The 15756-nt window shown below is 45.9% G+C and overlaps 1 protein-coding gene across 1 annotated transcript in view; it reads left to right on the top strand.

Annotated features, from left to right (window-relative positions):
* Plekhm3 (pleckstrin homology domain containing M3) overlaps window positions 1-15756 on the top strand; it is a 175399-nt gene that overhangs the window by 109134 nt on the left and 50509 nt on the right. The window contains exon 6 of the mRNA XM_075951185.1: window positions 2185-2248. Within this exon, the coding sequence (XP_075807300.1) occupies window positions 2185-2248 (64 nt within the window). The remainder of the gene's footprint in view (window positions 1-2184; window positions 2249-15756) is intronic.

The following is a 15756-nucleotide window of genomic DNA, read 5'->3' as shown; positions in this document are numbered from 1 at the left end:
TGTAGATACATATCATACACATCTGTAGATACATATCATACACATCTGTAGATACATATCATACACATCTGTAGATACATATCTCACAGATGTAGTGAGATCATGAGGATAACTACCATATCATGTTCAGAAGACATCTTTTTGCAACTTACTTCCCCATCCTCCAGTTCTTCTGTTCTTTTTGTCCCTCTTCCCAGGTTCCCTAGGCCTAGGAGAGGGTGATACAGATATGCCACTTTGGCCGAGAACTTCGCCATCTCTTATTCTAAGCTCTTTGACTATTTCCGTGTCAGTCGCTTCCCGGGTAATAAGAAACTTCTCTGACAAAGGCCAAAAGTTGTCCTAATCTGTGGATATAAACATGAGTATTTAGAAGGCATTTGACCACATCTGTTTAGCAAAGCAGCAGTCATGAGTTTCCCCTGGGGACTGTGATCTTCCCTGGTTTACAGTACTCAGCATATGCTGTCTTCCGCCCAGGGATCAGGCCTCAGATGCCATCAGGAAGCTTGGTTCCCCCCATGACACTCAATACCTGGTGTCTTTACGTGTGTTCCAGGAACTGAACTCAAGTCTGCCTGATTATCCAGGAGGAATCTTGCCAACAAAGCCCCAGTCTTTGGATTTTTAAGAGACAGTTGTGTGTCTCTGAGAACTGAGTTCCTGCGCATGTTACATACATGAATAATTCTATCAGAATCTTGTGAAGAGCCCACTTTTCTCTGAGTTTAACAGAGTCCTTTACTGTCCTGAGTGTTGGGGCTTGGTGCGAGTTAAGTCCTTGGAAATTAGTTAGGTTAAATGAGTCTTGATTTATTTAACTTAATAACATAGAACAAAATGAAATGAGGTCCCCCTTGCTTTTCATGTTAAGGCTATTGCCTTTGATTTCATAGGCAATTACCTCTGCATGTTTAACCCCAAGTGTCAGCTAATATAAGGGCTCTGAATCACATACAACCTTTTTCCTTTTTAGTTTTCATCTTTTCTCATTAAAACAAGCTATAAATGAAGCCTAAGTTACCTTCCCAGTATGTCAAACGATTCCAAAGATGATAAAATGGAACCGTTGGTACTGATCTGCATGTGCCAGTTGATGGCAGGCTTCGAGAACTTGCTACTGCTCTCTGTCAGCGACAGATTTTCTTTGGTGGACGATACTGCCTGTCCTGGTCTTGGTGTTTGTGTCCTTCCTCCATCTTTCCTCTGTGATTAGTCTGCAGAAAACGATTTAGAGAATGTGTTTCTAGTTCAGTTTGCTTACAGGGAGAAGGGAGAGAGCTATTCTGTTGCCCTGCTGTGGAAATCCATATGCCTCTTCTAGGCACAAGAGCGCAGCCCTGTCTCTAAATGTCTGTAGGAAAATCCTCTCCTCTCGGATTCACTTTAACAAGCATCGCTACAGGAGATAACTGAGAGCTTATATCTTGATCCACAAGCAGAAGGTAGAGAGAAAGGCGCACGGAGTGGCACGATTCTTTAAAAACCTCAAAATCCACCTCTAGTGACAATAGCTCCTTTTAGCAAGGCTGCAGCCCGAAATCCTTCCCAAGCAGTTCTACCAAAAGGGGACCGGTGTTGGAACAGATGGGCCTCTTAGGGCCATTTCTATTCATATCAGCACCTTATTGTTACTGCTACAGAGATGTAGGAATATCACATTCAGTTGTTCTTGTTATGCAGCATAGCAGCTGGACCAGCATAGACGCTGGGTTTGAGATATGTGTGGTAGGATCACACAATTTGTCGGAGACATAACTAGTACAGGAAACCAGAAGCGGGGCCAGGCAGAGTGGTACACTCCTGTAATCCCAGCATCTGTCAGGCTAAAGAAGGAGGGTTTCAAGTTCAATGCCATAATGGGCCACATATCAAAACCTATCTCCAAAAACCAAAACAACAAAAACAAAACACCAAAAATCAGATGTGTCCTAGAACACTACATAATACTATAGCGGTTCAGATAACAGTAGAAATGAAAAAAAATGTATTTATTTATAGTATTTGTGGTACAAAGAAACATGTCAGAGGACAGAGCAGTATTAGAGATTTCTCAGAGGGTTGGAAAATAAGCAGAGGTGAAAGCGGGGAGGACTGAGGGCAGAGGGAAGGAATTCTGAGTGAGGCTTAACATAGGAAAAGGGTAGAACCATTGGTCATTTGTGTATCTGCCTTTGTTTTCAGAATTTTCCCCAGAGAATACCTCCTTCAACACATCCACCTGTATTCTCTTGCTGACCTGCAGCAGGTAAGTTCTCAGAGGGGCCTTTCAGTTTTGTTTTCTGTCAGAAGTCACTTTGTGGATTATGGTTTTGGCACGAAATTAATCTGTCTTGTGGTAGTTTCTTCGCACTCAGTTAATTTTTACTCTGAATGAGAGGGAGATTTAGTCTAAAAAGATACTGTGAGACAATGACGAACACCGAAGCATGGAGTCACTGGAGCTCTCTTCATTGCTGGTGGGATGCTGAGTGGACGACCATCTGGAGGGTGGTTTAGCAGCTCCATAAAGGTTAGATTTCCGTATAATCCAGAGATCCAACTCCCAAGTAGATGCCCAAGATAATGATAAAACGTATGTCCTTAGGAAAACTTGTGCGTGAATCCTGGGTGGGGTGATGTGCCCCTGCCCTTCAGCCATGAAGGAGACCTAGGCAGCTCAGGCCTCATGGCTGGAATAGCAAGACCCTGTCCCAAAACAAATCAAACAAAATTTTCATTTTTTTGTAAGAATGCCCAGTGCAACATGATTCACAATAGGAAGAAAGAGCAGGGAACAACCAGATGTTTATCAGCCGATAGGTGTTGTTTCTCATTATTACATAACACTGTCTAGCCAAAACAATGAGTGAAATATTGGTACACTCTACAACATGGATGAGCCTTTGAATCCAGACAGGGAAAAACAGTTTAAGTGGCGTGTCCCACAGTGAACAACTCGTAGTGACAGGAAATAGATCAGTGGCTCCAGCCTCTGGAAAGATGGCGGTGAGGAGAGACAGCAGCCAGGAGAACACAGCTAGATAGGGTGCCTTGTGACTACACTAAAAATAAGTCGTTTTCTTTAAAATAATGAAGTTTACATGACATGAATATTTCAACTCAAAACTATGTGAGAGAAAAGATGGAGAGGCAGTGGGTGGCTGCGGAAATCTTACAGCTGAATGACTTGTGAAGTTTAGTGAAGCTCAGCAGAGCACGGAGGAGTCGGAACCAGCTTTTACAGTCTGTTACTGCACGACTTGTAATGATTGACCAGGTTAGCAGCCGGGAAGAAACCAAGGTTTGTGTGCTCAGTCCTAAGTTCTGAGTAGGCTTAGCTTTGGTTAATCATTTAAATCAACAGCGCACTCCCAAGACGCTGCTCGACTTGGAAAGAACACACTTCTTTACTCTCTAAATAAATGCTGACTCTCTGAAGAACCAATCGAAGAATAATTGCGACAACTTTCAGAAATCCAGACTGCTAGGCGTCCGTCCTTGTTTTCATCCAATTGTCTTAACCAAAAGGAGTAAGCGCAGCTTAAAACTCACCGAGGCCTTCAGTCATTTCCAGACTCCAAATTACCTTTCAAGGTTTCTAGTATATGTCTTTTTTTAATTTAAAAAAATTAAAACTCTTTTGTTAATTTTCATTTGGAGGCAAGACAGTTATTTCAAATGGCAGAAATAATATAACATTTAGTTGGATAGGCCTCAGAGAAGGCTAGGGCGAGTCTATATTCCTTGTCAAGTTTAGACCTGCTCGCTCCTTTAGTCCTTGCCACCCATGGAATTGGCTGGCTGGGGCACAGAGGGGCGCATCTCCAGCCTCAGTCACATGGTGATATACTGTATCATATGGGGGTGAATTGATGGAATTTTCTGATATACATTTATTTATCTTAGTGGTCTGTCTGATCATGGTAGCCTAGGGACCAGGCACTGTCATGAGATGTTTAAAGGCACCAGACATGCTCAGAAAGGTGGAAGTCTAAAACAGAGTGACTCCCCTTTAAGGAGTTCTGGTGTCAGAGGAAGAGAGAATTGCAGCATTCCGTATCCATTTGAGGGTGTCAGCGGTGTGTATCCATTTGGAATAATAAGCCTGCTTCTTAGAGCTTGCGTGTACCCTGCTGTCTCCCCCATGGCCCTTTCTTTTTCCTTCTTGTAATAATCAGACCATACAGGCCAAGCAGCTTACTTCAATCAGTGACAGTGGTGCTCTTGGGGGGCCAGGCCATTAGCCCCCAGAGCCCATAAGTAGCTTAATCAGTTTTCAGCCTGGACGACAGTGGAGTGATAGAAACAATCTCCAGCTTATCAAAGTCCCTGTGGGCGGGGGCGGGGGCGGGGGCTCAGGGCATCCATTGGTGTAGCTGCTCGCTCTAACCTAGTTCTTTGTGCCTGGCTTTAAGAGCCCCAAACTTATCATATTTAGAGGAAGTTCAATTCAATTACTGCTTCTGCCTGAGGTGGGCCAAATTGCATTTGGCTTTTGATCTGTCTGTATCTTGGCTATCAGCCCTGAAGGGTATCCCTGTTCATCTCCCTTTGGTTTCTCGGCCAATAACGAGTATGTTTTCTAGGTTTGAACTGTTCTCGGATATAGGGAAGAGAGGGGACCTGGAGCAGGAGAAAAAAATGCTAGCATTTTTGTGTAAGAGCGTATCAGGGTAGCAGGAACCCTTCCTGGCCGTCCAGCCATAAGCCTCCAAGGATCTGAGACTCCTGGTCTCTCCCTTCCAGGCTTTTCCCCTTCAGGACTGCTGGAGTCAGGGCTTTTCTCCCATTTGATTCCATTTCTTACTCATAAGGGCTTCTATAAAGACAAAATTTTCTATCTTATTTGATAACTATGGAAAAAAGAATTTTTAGGTATATGTTTTATAGTGAAAGAAAGGAAAATTAATAAATTATTGAGAAGTTATAGCTCCTGAACAGTATAGAGTCCTTTTTTTTAAACTTTTACAAATTTCCCTTATGAGTTTGATTTTTTTTAAAAGAAATTTTTAAAAAAAGGCTCTGATTTACTAGGCATCCTAGCTGGTCCATGTCTCAGAGGATAAGGCTCGTGCTGCTAAGCGTGATGAGCTGTTTGATCCCCAGTATCCCCAGCACAGTAGGAGAGGACAGAAAGCACATGCACGTGTGTGTGCACACAATCACACACTCACAATAATGGATACAATAAAGAGGAAGTTGAAGTTTATGAGTAATTTTAAAGCACTGATATTATTTATAGATGCTGAAAACATTCTGGTACCAAAAAAATGCACCGCTCATGGTTCATTTTTATAACACCCCTCAAAATTTTGACAAATGTGCTCAATCAACTATGGCTGAAGACTTTTAGCTACCTAATAGATCTTTTGTTACAGTCAAGAAACTATTTTAATTTTCTGCCCCTGGGATATACTCATTCTTACTACAGTATACTTGGATATGTGGGGGAAATTGCAAGTCCTGACGGTTGCCTTCCATTAGCTGAGAGCTGCTGTAGTTGCTGGTCAGCTATGTGCTGGGGCTGAGTCTCCAGTGGCCTGTGCTTCTCCAGCGACTAGACTGCTCTCTGGATGTCGTGTGCAGGGACAGCAGGGAAGCAGCCCGCTGCGTGGCCTGTCCGTGGGCAGCGTCTTCGGGAGCCAAGAGCCGCTCTGACCTAACGGCAGGGCCGAGGACCTGGCATATTAGGGAAGGCAAAGGTTCTCCAGTTCCTGGGAGGTCTAGGGCCTACCAGCTTGATACACTAGTTTCTTCAGACTGGATTCCAGAGGAATTTTGTTCAATAAATAGGGTAGCTGGAAATGGTATTCAGGCTGAGGTGGTGGTAGCACACGCCTTTAATTTCAGCATTCGGGAAGCAGACGATCTCTGTGCTCAAGTCCAGCCTGGTCTACAGAACAAGTTCCAGGATAACCAGGTTATGGAATGAGACCCTGACACAAAAAAAGACAGAAAAACTTAGTTTGTTTCTTTTTAAAGACATTTTTTATTCCTGTGTATCTATTATACTTGTGTGTTGTGTCCACAGAAGCCAGAAGAGAGTGCCAGATTCCATGAAGCTGGAGTCACAGGCAGTCATGAGCCATCCAACATCAGTGCTGGGAATCACACTTAGGTCCTCAGTAGGAGCAGCAAGAGCTCTTAGCTGCTGCGCACCTTTCCAGCCCCTGCTATTGAGGTTTTTGTGGGAGACCTCGTTTTGTTTGGGGTACTTTTTGTTGTTTGTTTGGTTTTGGTTTTTGGTTTTTTTGAGACAGGGTTTCTCTATAGCTTTGGAGCCTGTCCTGGAACTAGCTCTTGTAGACCAGGCTGGTCTCGAACTCACAGAGAGCTGCCTGCCTCTGCCTCCCGAGTGCTGGGATTAAAGGCGTGCACCACCACCACCCGGCTTGTTATTTGTTTCTTATACAAAAGAATTATGAAGACTTTCTTTTGGAAGTGCAAATGCATACTGATTTTCAAATTCTCAAATGATTTCAAAAAGGCCAAGCAGACAGCTACTAAGCTTTTGTGAACACATGGGGCACATAAAAGTGAAAAAAAAAAAGATTTTTTTTTTCAAGGCATGGTTTCTCTGTGTAGCTCTGGTCCTGAAACTCTTTCTGTAGACCAGGCTGGCCTCAAACTCAGATATCTGTCTACCTCTGCCTCCCCAGTGCTGGGTTAAAGATATGCACCACCACCACCTGGCAAAAGTGGAATTTTTTAATAGTCTCAAAATAAAAACCAAGGTAGTAAGGTCCATATGTGAAACAACAAATAAATGACTTCTGATTTTTTATTTGTTCCCAGCCGCTTAGCCTCGAAATAACCACACAGAAACTGTGTTAATTAAATCACTGCTTGGCCCATTAGCTCTAGCTTCTTATTGGCTAACTCTTTTTTTTTCCACATAGGAGGTTTATTGGAAGAGAGGAGGGGCAGAGAGGGGACAGAGACTGGTCCCTGGGGATAAGAGTAACAGGAGAGGGAGAAGTAAGAACAGGGAGGGAGAGGGAGAGAGAGTTGGCTAACTCTTACATCTTAATTTAACCCATTTCTATTAATCTGTGTATCACCTCATGGCTGTGGCTTACTGGGTAAAGTTCTGGCGTCTGTCTCCATGGCTTCTCTCTGACTCCGCCCTTTTTCCTCCCAGCATTCAGCTTAGTTTTCCCCTATAGCTCTGCTATAGGCCCAAAGCAGTTCCTTTATTTATCAATGGTAATCACAGCACACAGAGGGAAATCCCACATCATATGTATACACACACACACACATGCACACATAAGCCAGAGTAGTATGTCAGATGTTGTCTTAGTAAGGTTTTTATTGCTGTGAAGAGACAACAAGACCAAAGCAACTCTAATAAAGAAACACATTTACTTGGGACTGGCTTGCAGTTCAGAGATTTAGTCCATCATCACTCTGGCAGGGAGCATGGCAGCACACAGACGACATGGTGCAGGAGAGGAGCTGAGAGTTCTACAACTGGATCCACATCACGAAGGGACTGGCTTGAGCTTCTGAGACCTCAACGCTCACCTCTAGAGACACTCTTCCTCCAACAGCAACACACTGACTCCAACAAGGACATGCCTCTTATAAGTCCCATTCCCTATGGGCCAAGCATCCCAGCACACAAGTCTATGGGGTCCATTCCTATTCAAACCACCACAGGTGCCTTCCTCTGCCCATTTCCACCTTATTTTTTAACTCATAATCTCTCACTAAACCTGAAGCTTGCCATTCAGGCTAGGCTGGCTAACCAGCAAGCTTCTGGAAGCCAGGGCATGCTTTTATATAGGTGGTTGGGATTTTAACCCAGGCCCTCTTGCTTTCACAGCAAGTGGTCTTACTCACTGAGCCCCCTCTCCAGTCCCCTGACCTCCAGTCTGACTGTCAGAATGGTCTTGAGTTGTTCAGTGTTGCCCACGTTTTGTTTGTTTTTGACACAGGATCTTGCTGTGCGTCCCTGGCTGGCTTCCACCTCAGCGCCCCCAGTGCTGGGCTTGCAGGAATGTCCTTCTGAATACGCACTAAATGTCCTGGACAGCTAACTTCTCAGCTAAGGATTCGGCGAGTTTTCCTATCCATAGAGCTTTTGTCATAAGTGTGACATAAGTGTCTGTCAGAAGAGCTTCGCATGGGAACAGTGCACCTGGTGGTCCACTTCAGAGGCTTCCTGGAGTTGTAGCTAGTGAGCGAGTTCACAAAAAGGCCATGTCCAAGGCAGTTCAAGGCCAGTCTTTGAAGATGTGTTTTGCTGAATTCTTCAAGGATGTTCGGTGAATCACTTTGTATGCCCTGCCCCCACTGAGCAAACAGAATCATAGAGTGTTGTTGTCTGTGGGCACTCTTCACAGAGTCAGTAGACAAAGGCAAGGACTAAGTGGGCACTCAGGGCAGCTGCCCTTCTGCCAAAGCACTAGCAGGTGATGACCTTTATTCACATGTGGGTTGATGTCATTGAGTCCACAGCCAGCAGGAACACAGCGCCTCAGTGCCCACAACCAAGCCACCAATCGCCAAGCCTCAGGAGGCTAGGGGACTTGCATTCACAGCCTCAGCAGCCCCAGTCCCTGCACCATTGTCCACAAGGCATTATTGGGCAGAATAACTAATTAGGAGCATTCGGACTTAACAAGCAGAAACACAAAGCGTGACAGCTCGCCTCTGTTGTTCCCTAGCCGGGGCTTGTGTCTGCTGTACTACTGTGCCTTCAGAAACCCCTGGTCACATTCGGGGACAAGGCAGGAACGAGCTGCCTTTAAGACATTGCTAAATCTGTTAGCTGCTCTAGCCAGGGCTGTTGACTAGGAAAAAAGGCCACACGGTATTTGGGAAAATGCCTTTTAAACAAATGAAGTTTTAGAAAATGAATGTACATTCTTTCCTCAAAGGTTTTCTTCCTAGGTGGTGGGAAGTGGTTGAATGTTAATCTTTGAAGGGCTGGCTGGTTAGCATCTCAGAGGAGCAGGTGTTTCTTGAGTAGGTGCTGAGCAGTTCATACGTCTTGCTCAGATGCTAGCTTCCTCCTGATCTCGTGTGGAGGGGCAAGGGCGGAGTGATAAGTACTAGATCCAGAACAGACGTCTTCCATCCTGAAGAGCTGTGTCTCAGTAATGACTGGGCTTTTGAATTTAGGTTATATTTAATTAGTTGTTTAGTTTAGTTGTTGATTTTTTTTAATGACTTGTTACTAGGGATACTTGGCTGAGGAGGATAAAACAGATAAATAACAAAATGATGGTGAAGGTTGTGCTTTATGCTGTCTGGTTAGTTTTAGCACGCTGCCCAGCTACAGCGTGACTCACAGCTGTGTTAAAGGAGGTGGGCAGAGTTGGCCAGGGACTGTAGCAGAAAAACATTGACACCCAAGTACAGAGTTAACGGAATTCTTTTAAAACCCGGATCAGAATGATGCCTTTTTTTGAGTGTTGGGTAGAAAGCCCCACTGTCCAGGTGAAGAAGAGCTCAGTGGAGGTTCCAGAAGCCACCCTCGGGCCCTCCAGGTACACACACCGCAGAGTTGGCAGGTGGCAGTCAGTGTTGGAGTCATCTTCCCGGGATCTAAGTTACGTGGCTCCTACTCCTACTTTAGTTTTTTAGTCATCCGCATGTTGGTGGTGATTTTTGTGTCACTTCTCATGTATATAAAATTGGTCATAACATGGCCTCATTAAGGACCCCTTTCCTAAGAACACTTACAGCCAGTGTTGCTATTGAGCCATCCGTAGCCCGACTGCTCAGCCTGACACCGCACACAGCTGTGCTACCTGTCACCAGGAACATTGCCAGAGAGGCTACACAGTCTGCCTTACTGTGCTTGGTTAGTGGAGAATATTTCTGTGTGTTCGTTATCTATTGCTATACTACAGAATACCCCAAAGCATATCATTTCACACAGGAGTGAATGGTAGTGGTCTCTCATGGTTGTTATGGGCCAGGAGTTCTTGAGCAATTCAGTTGAGCTGAGGTTGCAAGCAGTATGCTGGGTGGGGCCTGTGGTCACCAGCTGGATTGGTGTCAGCTACTCCTACAGCTGGCAGATGGGGGCCTGTTAGTGGGAGGCCACATGGGCCACCACGGGATGTGCAAGGAGTCCTCGTGTCTACAGCTGGCTAGAAAGTGGCTTGAGAGAGGAAAAGGTGACGTTGTTCTTTCTGTGTGGCCTGACCTTGGGAGTCCAGGTGTGCTTCCACTGTGTTCTGACGTCAGGAATGGATTGCTGAAGCACATTCTAGCCCCCGTGGCTGCTAGCAGGGAGTGGGGAGAGAGGACTCAGACTCCACTTCTCACCTTCCTTTTTGTATGTTCATATGTGGGTCTGTTCATGTGTATGCACATGTAACCCAGATAACAGCCTTCAGTGTCCTGTCTACATTTGATGTTTTGTTTGTTTTGACATAGTCTCTCACTGGCTGCCTAGGGTTCACCATTTAAGCTAGGCTGGCCTGTCAGCAAGCCCAGGGATCTGCCTCTCTCTGCCTTCCCTGAGCTTGCCTTTCAAGTGCACGCACCATATCCAGCCTTTTTATGAGGGATCTGGGGATGGAACTGAGGCATTTTTGGGTTTTTTGTTTGTTTGTTTGTTTTGCAAGGCAAACACTTTACTCACCAGCTCCGTAACCCTCACTTTTCACATTTAAAGAATGTAGAAATATTTTCTAGCATGGTGGCACACACCTTTAATCCCAGCACTCGGGAGGCAGAGGCAGGTGGATCTCTGTGAGTTCGAGGCCAGTCCTGGTCTACAGAGTGAGTTCCAGGACAGCCAGGGCTACATAGAGAGACCCTGCCTCAAAGCAACAACAACAAAAAGAATATATAAACATATTACAAAATCATCTTACCTTGTAATAATACCACCCCACATCTGCACATATTCCTTATGTTTTATCCCTAAACAACTCTGTGAGATAGATATGACTACCTACCTTTAATTTTTAAACATATTTATTTACTTCCATACCACATATGCCACAGTGTGTCGGGCTTTCAAGGGACAACCTGTGGAAGTTAGCCCTCTTTCACCATGTGGGCTCTGAGGTCAAAAAGTGGGATCACCAGGCTTCGGGGAAGTTCCTTCATCCACTGAGCCGTCTTGCCAACTCTGGCCTTCTTTTTCTTCAGACTTATTTTTACTTTTTAAATCTATGTGTATGTTGAAGTGTGTGCCACGGTGTGGGTGCCTGTGGAGGCCAGAAGGGCCGGCCAAGTCAGTGTATTTGAGCACAGAGTGCCTGCGGACACACCCAGCCTGGTGTGGCAGACTGCATTTTGTAGGCGGGTAAGCACTACCTCCCATCACATGTGGCTTTCTTACCTGTGAGTTTGACCTCTTCTCACTGAGAGGCAAGGCTTTATCTCCTTTCCCCGAAGCTGAGTGGCTGTGACATTGAAACTTTTTCTGTGTGATTTTTCAAGGCCAAGTTATAAAAGGTAATACATCTTCTCAAGACCTGGCACGAAGCCACCATGCTATAAGGAACCCCATGGTGGGGTCACACATAGTCATCGTGGCTGACAGCCCAACTGAGCCTGAATTGGCAGCCACCATCTACCACTGCCCGTGAGTGAGCACTCCACCCTTGGCCTCCTGCCTTCACTGTGTGCTGCCTGACCTGCAGAGCCTGGGAGCGCAATAAACCGATTGTTTTATGCCACTGGATTTGGGGTAATTCGCCTCTCAGCAATAGTAATTTGACTGTCAGGGAAGGCTTCAGTTAAGAATCAGGGCCTACAGGAGAGCCAGGCAGACAGGAGCGCAGAGGACTCATTGGGTTTGGTAGCCTCAGAGCCCTCTGGGACACGGCCTGTAATATTCCCATCACTAAAGCAGAAAGAGAAAAAACAAACAAACAAGCAAAACCTCATCACTAACCTTGACATTCCTAAAGAATATTCCATCTAAGCACATCAGGATTATTTGGACAGTTGTCTCAATAAAGTATTCATGAATGAGTCTGATGGTGACGCTCTTGTCAGAACTGAGAGACTCCAGTGTGGCCAGACATGCAAAGGACGCAGTTTGTCATTTCGCTTTGTCCTTGTGCACCGGAAGCGTGAGCCCAGTTCTCTGTTTCCAACCCTCTGAGTGGATCTTCATTCATTCCTTCAGCAAATATAGATTAAGCATGATATACCAGAAACCACCCTGGAACTGAGAGGTTCTTTTCTCAGGATATTCCTGAGACGGACACACTCCTGCTCTCTTGGAGTGGATGTGCCTGCGATTCTGTGCCGCGTGGTGATGTCAGTGGGATTTTACCCCTTGGTGCCACATGCCAGTTCCTTCGTGTTTTCTGCTGGTCTTTATTGGCAGCAGAAGAATGGGAAGAAGACATTCTCTAGTCAGGTGCCGAAGGCCTAAGGATCTCTGGTACTTTCCAAAGTTCCTTCCCTTGCAGTACCCTGAGGTGGACCCAGAGAGGACAGCATCCCGATAAGACAGCTTTGTACCTGTCCTGGCTGACAGCGCTGTCTGCCTGCGAGCCTGGCTCTAATTCCCTTTGTACTCGGGCAGCTTGCTCCTTTCAGCGGTGCCACCTCTGTCTTCTGAGGAAAAACGAGGGAGCTGACAGGGGCAGCTTTCGCATTGCTGTGTGGGTTTTTGACTTCTCATTAAGTCTCAGTAAAGACTTAATGAAGCTGCCGGGACTTCAGCTGGTGAAATGGGTTCCTGTCGCAGAGTTCTGTATTCCTGAGACTTTGCTATTCATGTATTCACACACATAAGAAGTGACAAGCAACTCATGTGTACCAGGCACTCGTGACAAATGCCAGCAGCCGTGTAGAAAGGACTCCCAACCCCCACCGCCACAGGCTGCCCATGTGCTAACACGACCGCAGTTAAGAATGGCCACCTCACCAGTCTGTCCAATATTGTGAAGGAAAGAGACCAAGTTAGGGCAGAGCTACACTGGCTGGGATTGCTGTGGGGACCAGGCTGCGGAATCTGTGGCTGAAGTGGCCAGAAGTGAAACTTGAGCTTGGGACAGTGAACCTGAAAGTATCTCCCTCTGCGGGGACAGCTGTTACTCAGCACCCCAGAGTCATCAGCTCTGTCCATTTTCTGGGAGAAGCCGGAAATCCTTATTTTATGTGAAATTTCTCAATATTTAAACACTCTGCAGGCCAAACAAAACACAGCCACCGGTTTTGACCTCTGCTCTATAATAGAGAATGCCTGCTTTTGTTCCTGCAAACTAATGAATGCTCAATTAAGAGACGGAATTTGGAGGTCAGTGTTAGATTGTGCTCTTCAATGGGCTGTAGACCCCATCCCAAACCCTTGAGATACTAATTGACAGGCTTGTCCAGGCTGGCAGCCAGGCTCTGAAAGTGGACACACACAAGGAAATAGGAAAGCTATTCCAGGTCACTTTGCAAGGTCAGGGCAGCAATACAAACATTAGGAAGAATGAAAACACAGGTCAGGTGGCAGCAAGAAAGCCCCACAGTCCTGATAGCTGTAGTTTATAAATCACATTGGAAAGGTATCAGCAGTCCCCCTCTGCTGGCATTGCTTTGTGAAGGAGAAAATTAAATAGAAATCCAACTGCAGACGGCTGTCAGGAGCTTTTAGGAGACCAGCACACCAGTGTGAGGCCAACACGGGATGAAGTTTCTGCCTGGAGCAAAGGTCTTCGAAAGGGTAATGATACACACTGTTGGGCATCACAGAGGACTGGGTACCACAGCACGTCCACCCTTGTGTTTGGGCATCACAGAGGGCTGGGTACCATAGCACGTCCACCTTTGTGTTTTGGAGTTCACCTGCTCGTGATCAAATGCCAGTGTAGCCAAGTGCACCTCGGTCAAATGGCCTTGGTCAGAGTAAATCCCTTTGTGCCAAAGGAATTTTATCTCTGAAGAGGGAATAATATTACTTGCCCTAAAAGGATGTTGTGAGGCTCAATGTTGGTGCAATAAAACACTTAGAAGTCTGCTAGCACGCAAGGCCGTGGAAGAGTGCACTTCACTTGCGGAGTGTGTAATGGCTCGGTGTGCAGAAGAGCCCGTTGCTCTCTGGAACTTCCTTGAGTGTCACCAGGACACCCATCTAGACTCTGGATTGCAGCCATCACTAGAAGTAATGCTGCTGCATTGTAGTTCTGCCCATCAGAATCTGCAGGGGGCTGACAGCCATAGGGTCCGGGTGTAGTGTCACCTGTCCCTCCTCACCATTGGCAGAAAAACCCTGGCACCCCCTCCTGTATTCAACACAGTCCTAGACCAGACGTCCCTGTGGGCCCCAAGGGAATGAACACAGAGAACCCCCACCCTTCAAGGCGGTCCACTTCCTTTACTCTTCCCCCGTGTGGTACCGTGGTCCTGACGGCAGCTCACCTCCTCTGCTCTTACAGAAAGGTCTTCAGAACTGGAGCCAAGGTCAGTGTGTTTGCTCAGAAAGGCGAGAGTCCTCCACGCCCATTCCTCGGGAAAACGAATGCCCTTTGGTAGGCCATACACAGGTATCCTTTCCATCTTCACAAAAAGCAGCCTTTTATGGAATTATAGAGACACATTTTTGTCCGTAAAGGAAACCACCGAGACCAGACTGTTTCCGCTGCTGTAAGAGAAGCTCCCCAGCCTGAGATGTTGGCAGAAACAGAAAGCAACCCTGTTTCTTCTTACCTGCAATCATAGTTTTACCAGCGTGTAAAGCACACACGGAGTTTGTAGTACATTCTTTCCTTGCAGTAAGGGAGCAGCCCTGCTGTGAATGTAATTGGCTTTCTAGCTTCCTTTAACGTGGAGGTGGAAGGGAGCTGGCCTGAAGGGCCTTCACGCTTAGAATTTCTCCGTGCTGAATTGTGTTTAAATTCCATACATTTCCCTGAATGCATGGTTCCATTAAGTCTTAGTTAGAAATAGAAAGAAACAAGACTCACCTCTGGATGTAGCCCCTTTCCTGCCATTTCTTGTCACTTTGTAAAAGCTGAGTATCTCTCCCACCCCACCCCACCCCATCCCAATGGATTTTTAACTTAACCTACTTGTAGGGATTATTTTGAACCCTGTTAACCCCTGTTAAAGATATATGACATCTTTTTGTGACAACTTCATTCAGTACATCTCATTTGGATCACCGCCTCCCTTTTCCAGCTTCAGTTTTGCACAGAATCTCTTCCCGAGCCAAGGACCACAAGGCACATCTTTGGACAGAAACCATCTTTATTATTTTACCTCCCGGTTCCTGAGTGTCCTCATTTACAAAGCGAAAAGTTGATGAGTTATGCAGTCTTTCGAGCTTCTCCCAGCTCGCCAGGGCCTGCTCTTAAGCCCCTTGAGAAGTTACTGAAACGAGGAAGCCACTCCGCATACATCTGTTTCCCAGGGCTTCTCAGCCAGATGGCACAAAGGAGCCAGACCCCTGAGTGCCAGGGAGGGACGCACTGTCGGCTCTGAGGAATAAATGGCAAGATTTTCCTGTGCCAGAAACCAGCTGTTTTAGTTTTTTGTCAATAAGTAACAGTTTTAAGTAACTTTATAAATGCAGTCTGAAGGACAGCTTACAAAAACACATTCAGTAGATGATCTTGCATCCTGTAGCTATCAGACAGGCTCCAAGAAATGCAATAGTAAGCAGTCCATTGCTGCAAAATCAGAGAGGATCCCTAGACAAACCTGTTTGGCACAGGTCAGCCAGGATATGGTATTACAGCGCCATCCAAAGATACTGAGGGGGACATGGCAGAGCATGGTCCTGCAGGGAATCTTTATTTTACCCCATAAGTAAAAACACTATATTCTAATTGTTAAAATAATAGAATAATATACAAC

This window comes from Microtus pennsylvanicus, chromosome 17 (genome assembly GCF_037038515.1).
Source record: "Microtus pennsylvanicus isolate mMicPen1 chromosome 17, mMicPen1.hap1, whole genome shotgun sequence".
In the NCBI taxonomy this organism is placed as follows: Eukaryota; Metazoa; Chordata; class Mammalia; order Rodentia; family Cricetidae; genus Microtus; species Microtus pennsylvanicus.
Note: the sequence above shows the minus strand (reverse complement) of the source record. Positions and strands in the feature narration are given on the sequence as shown.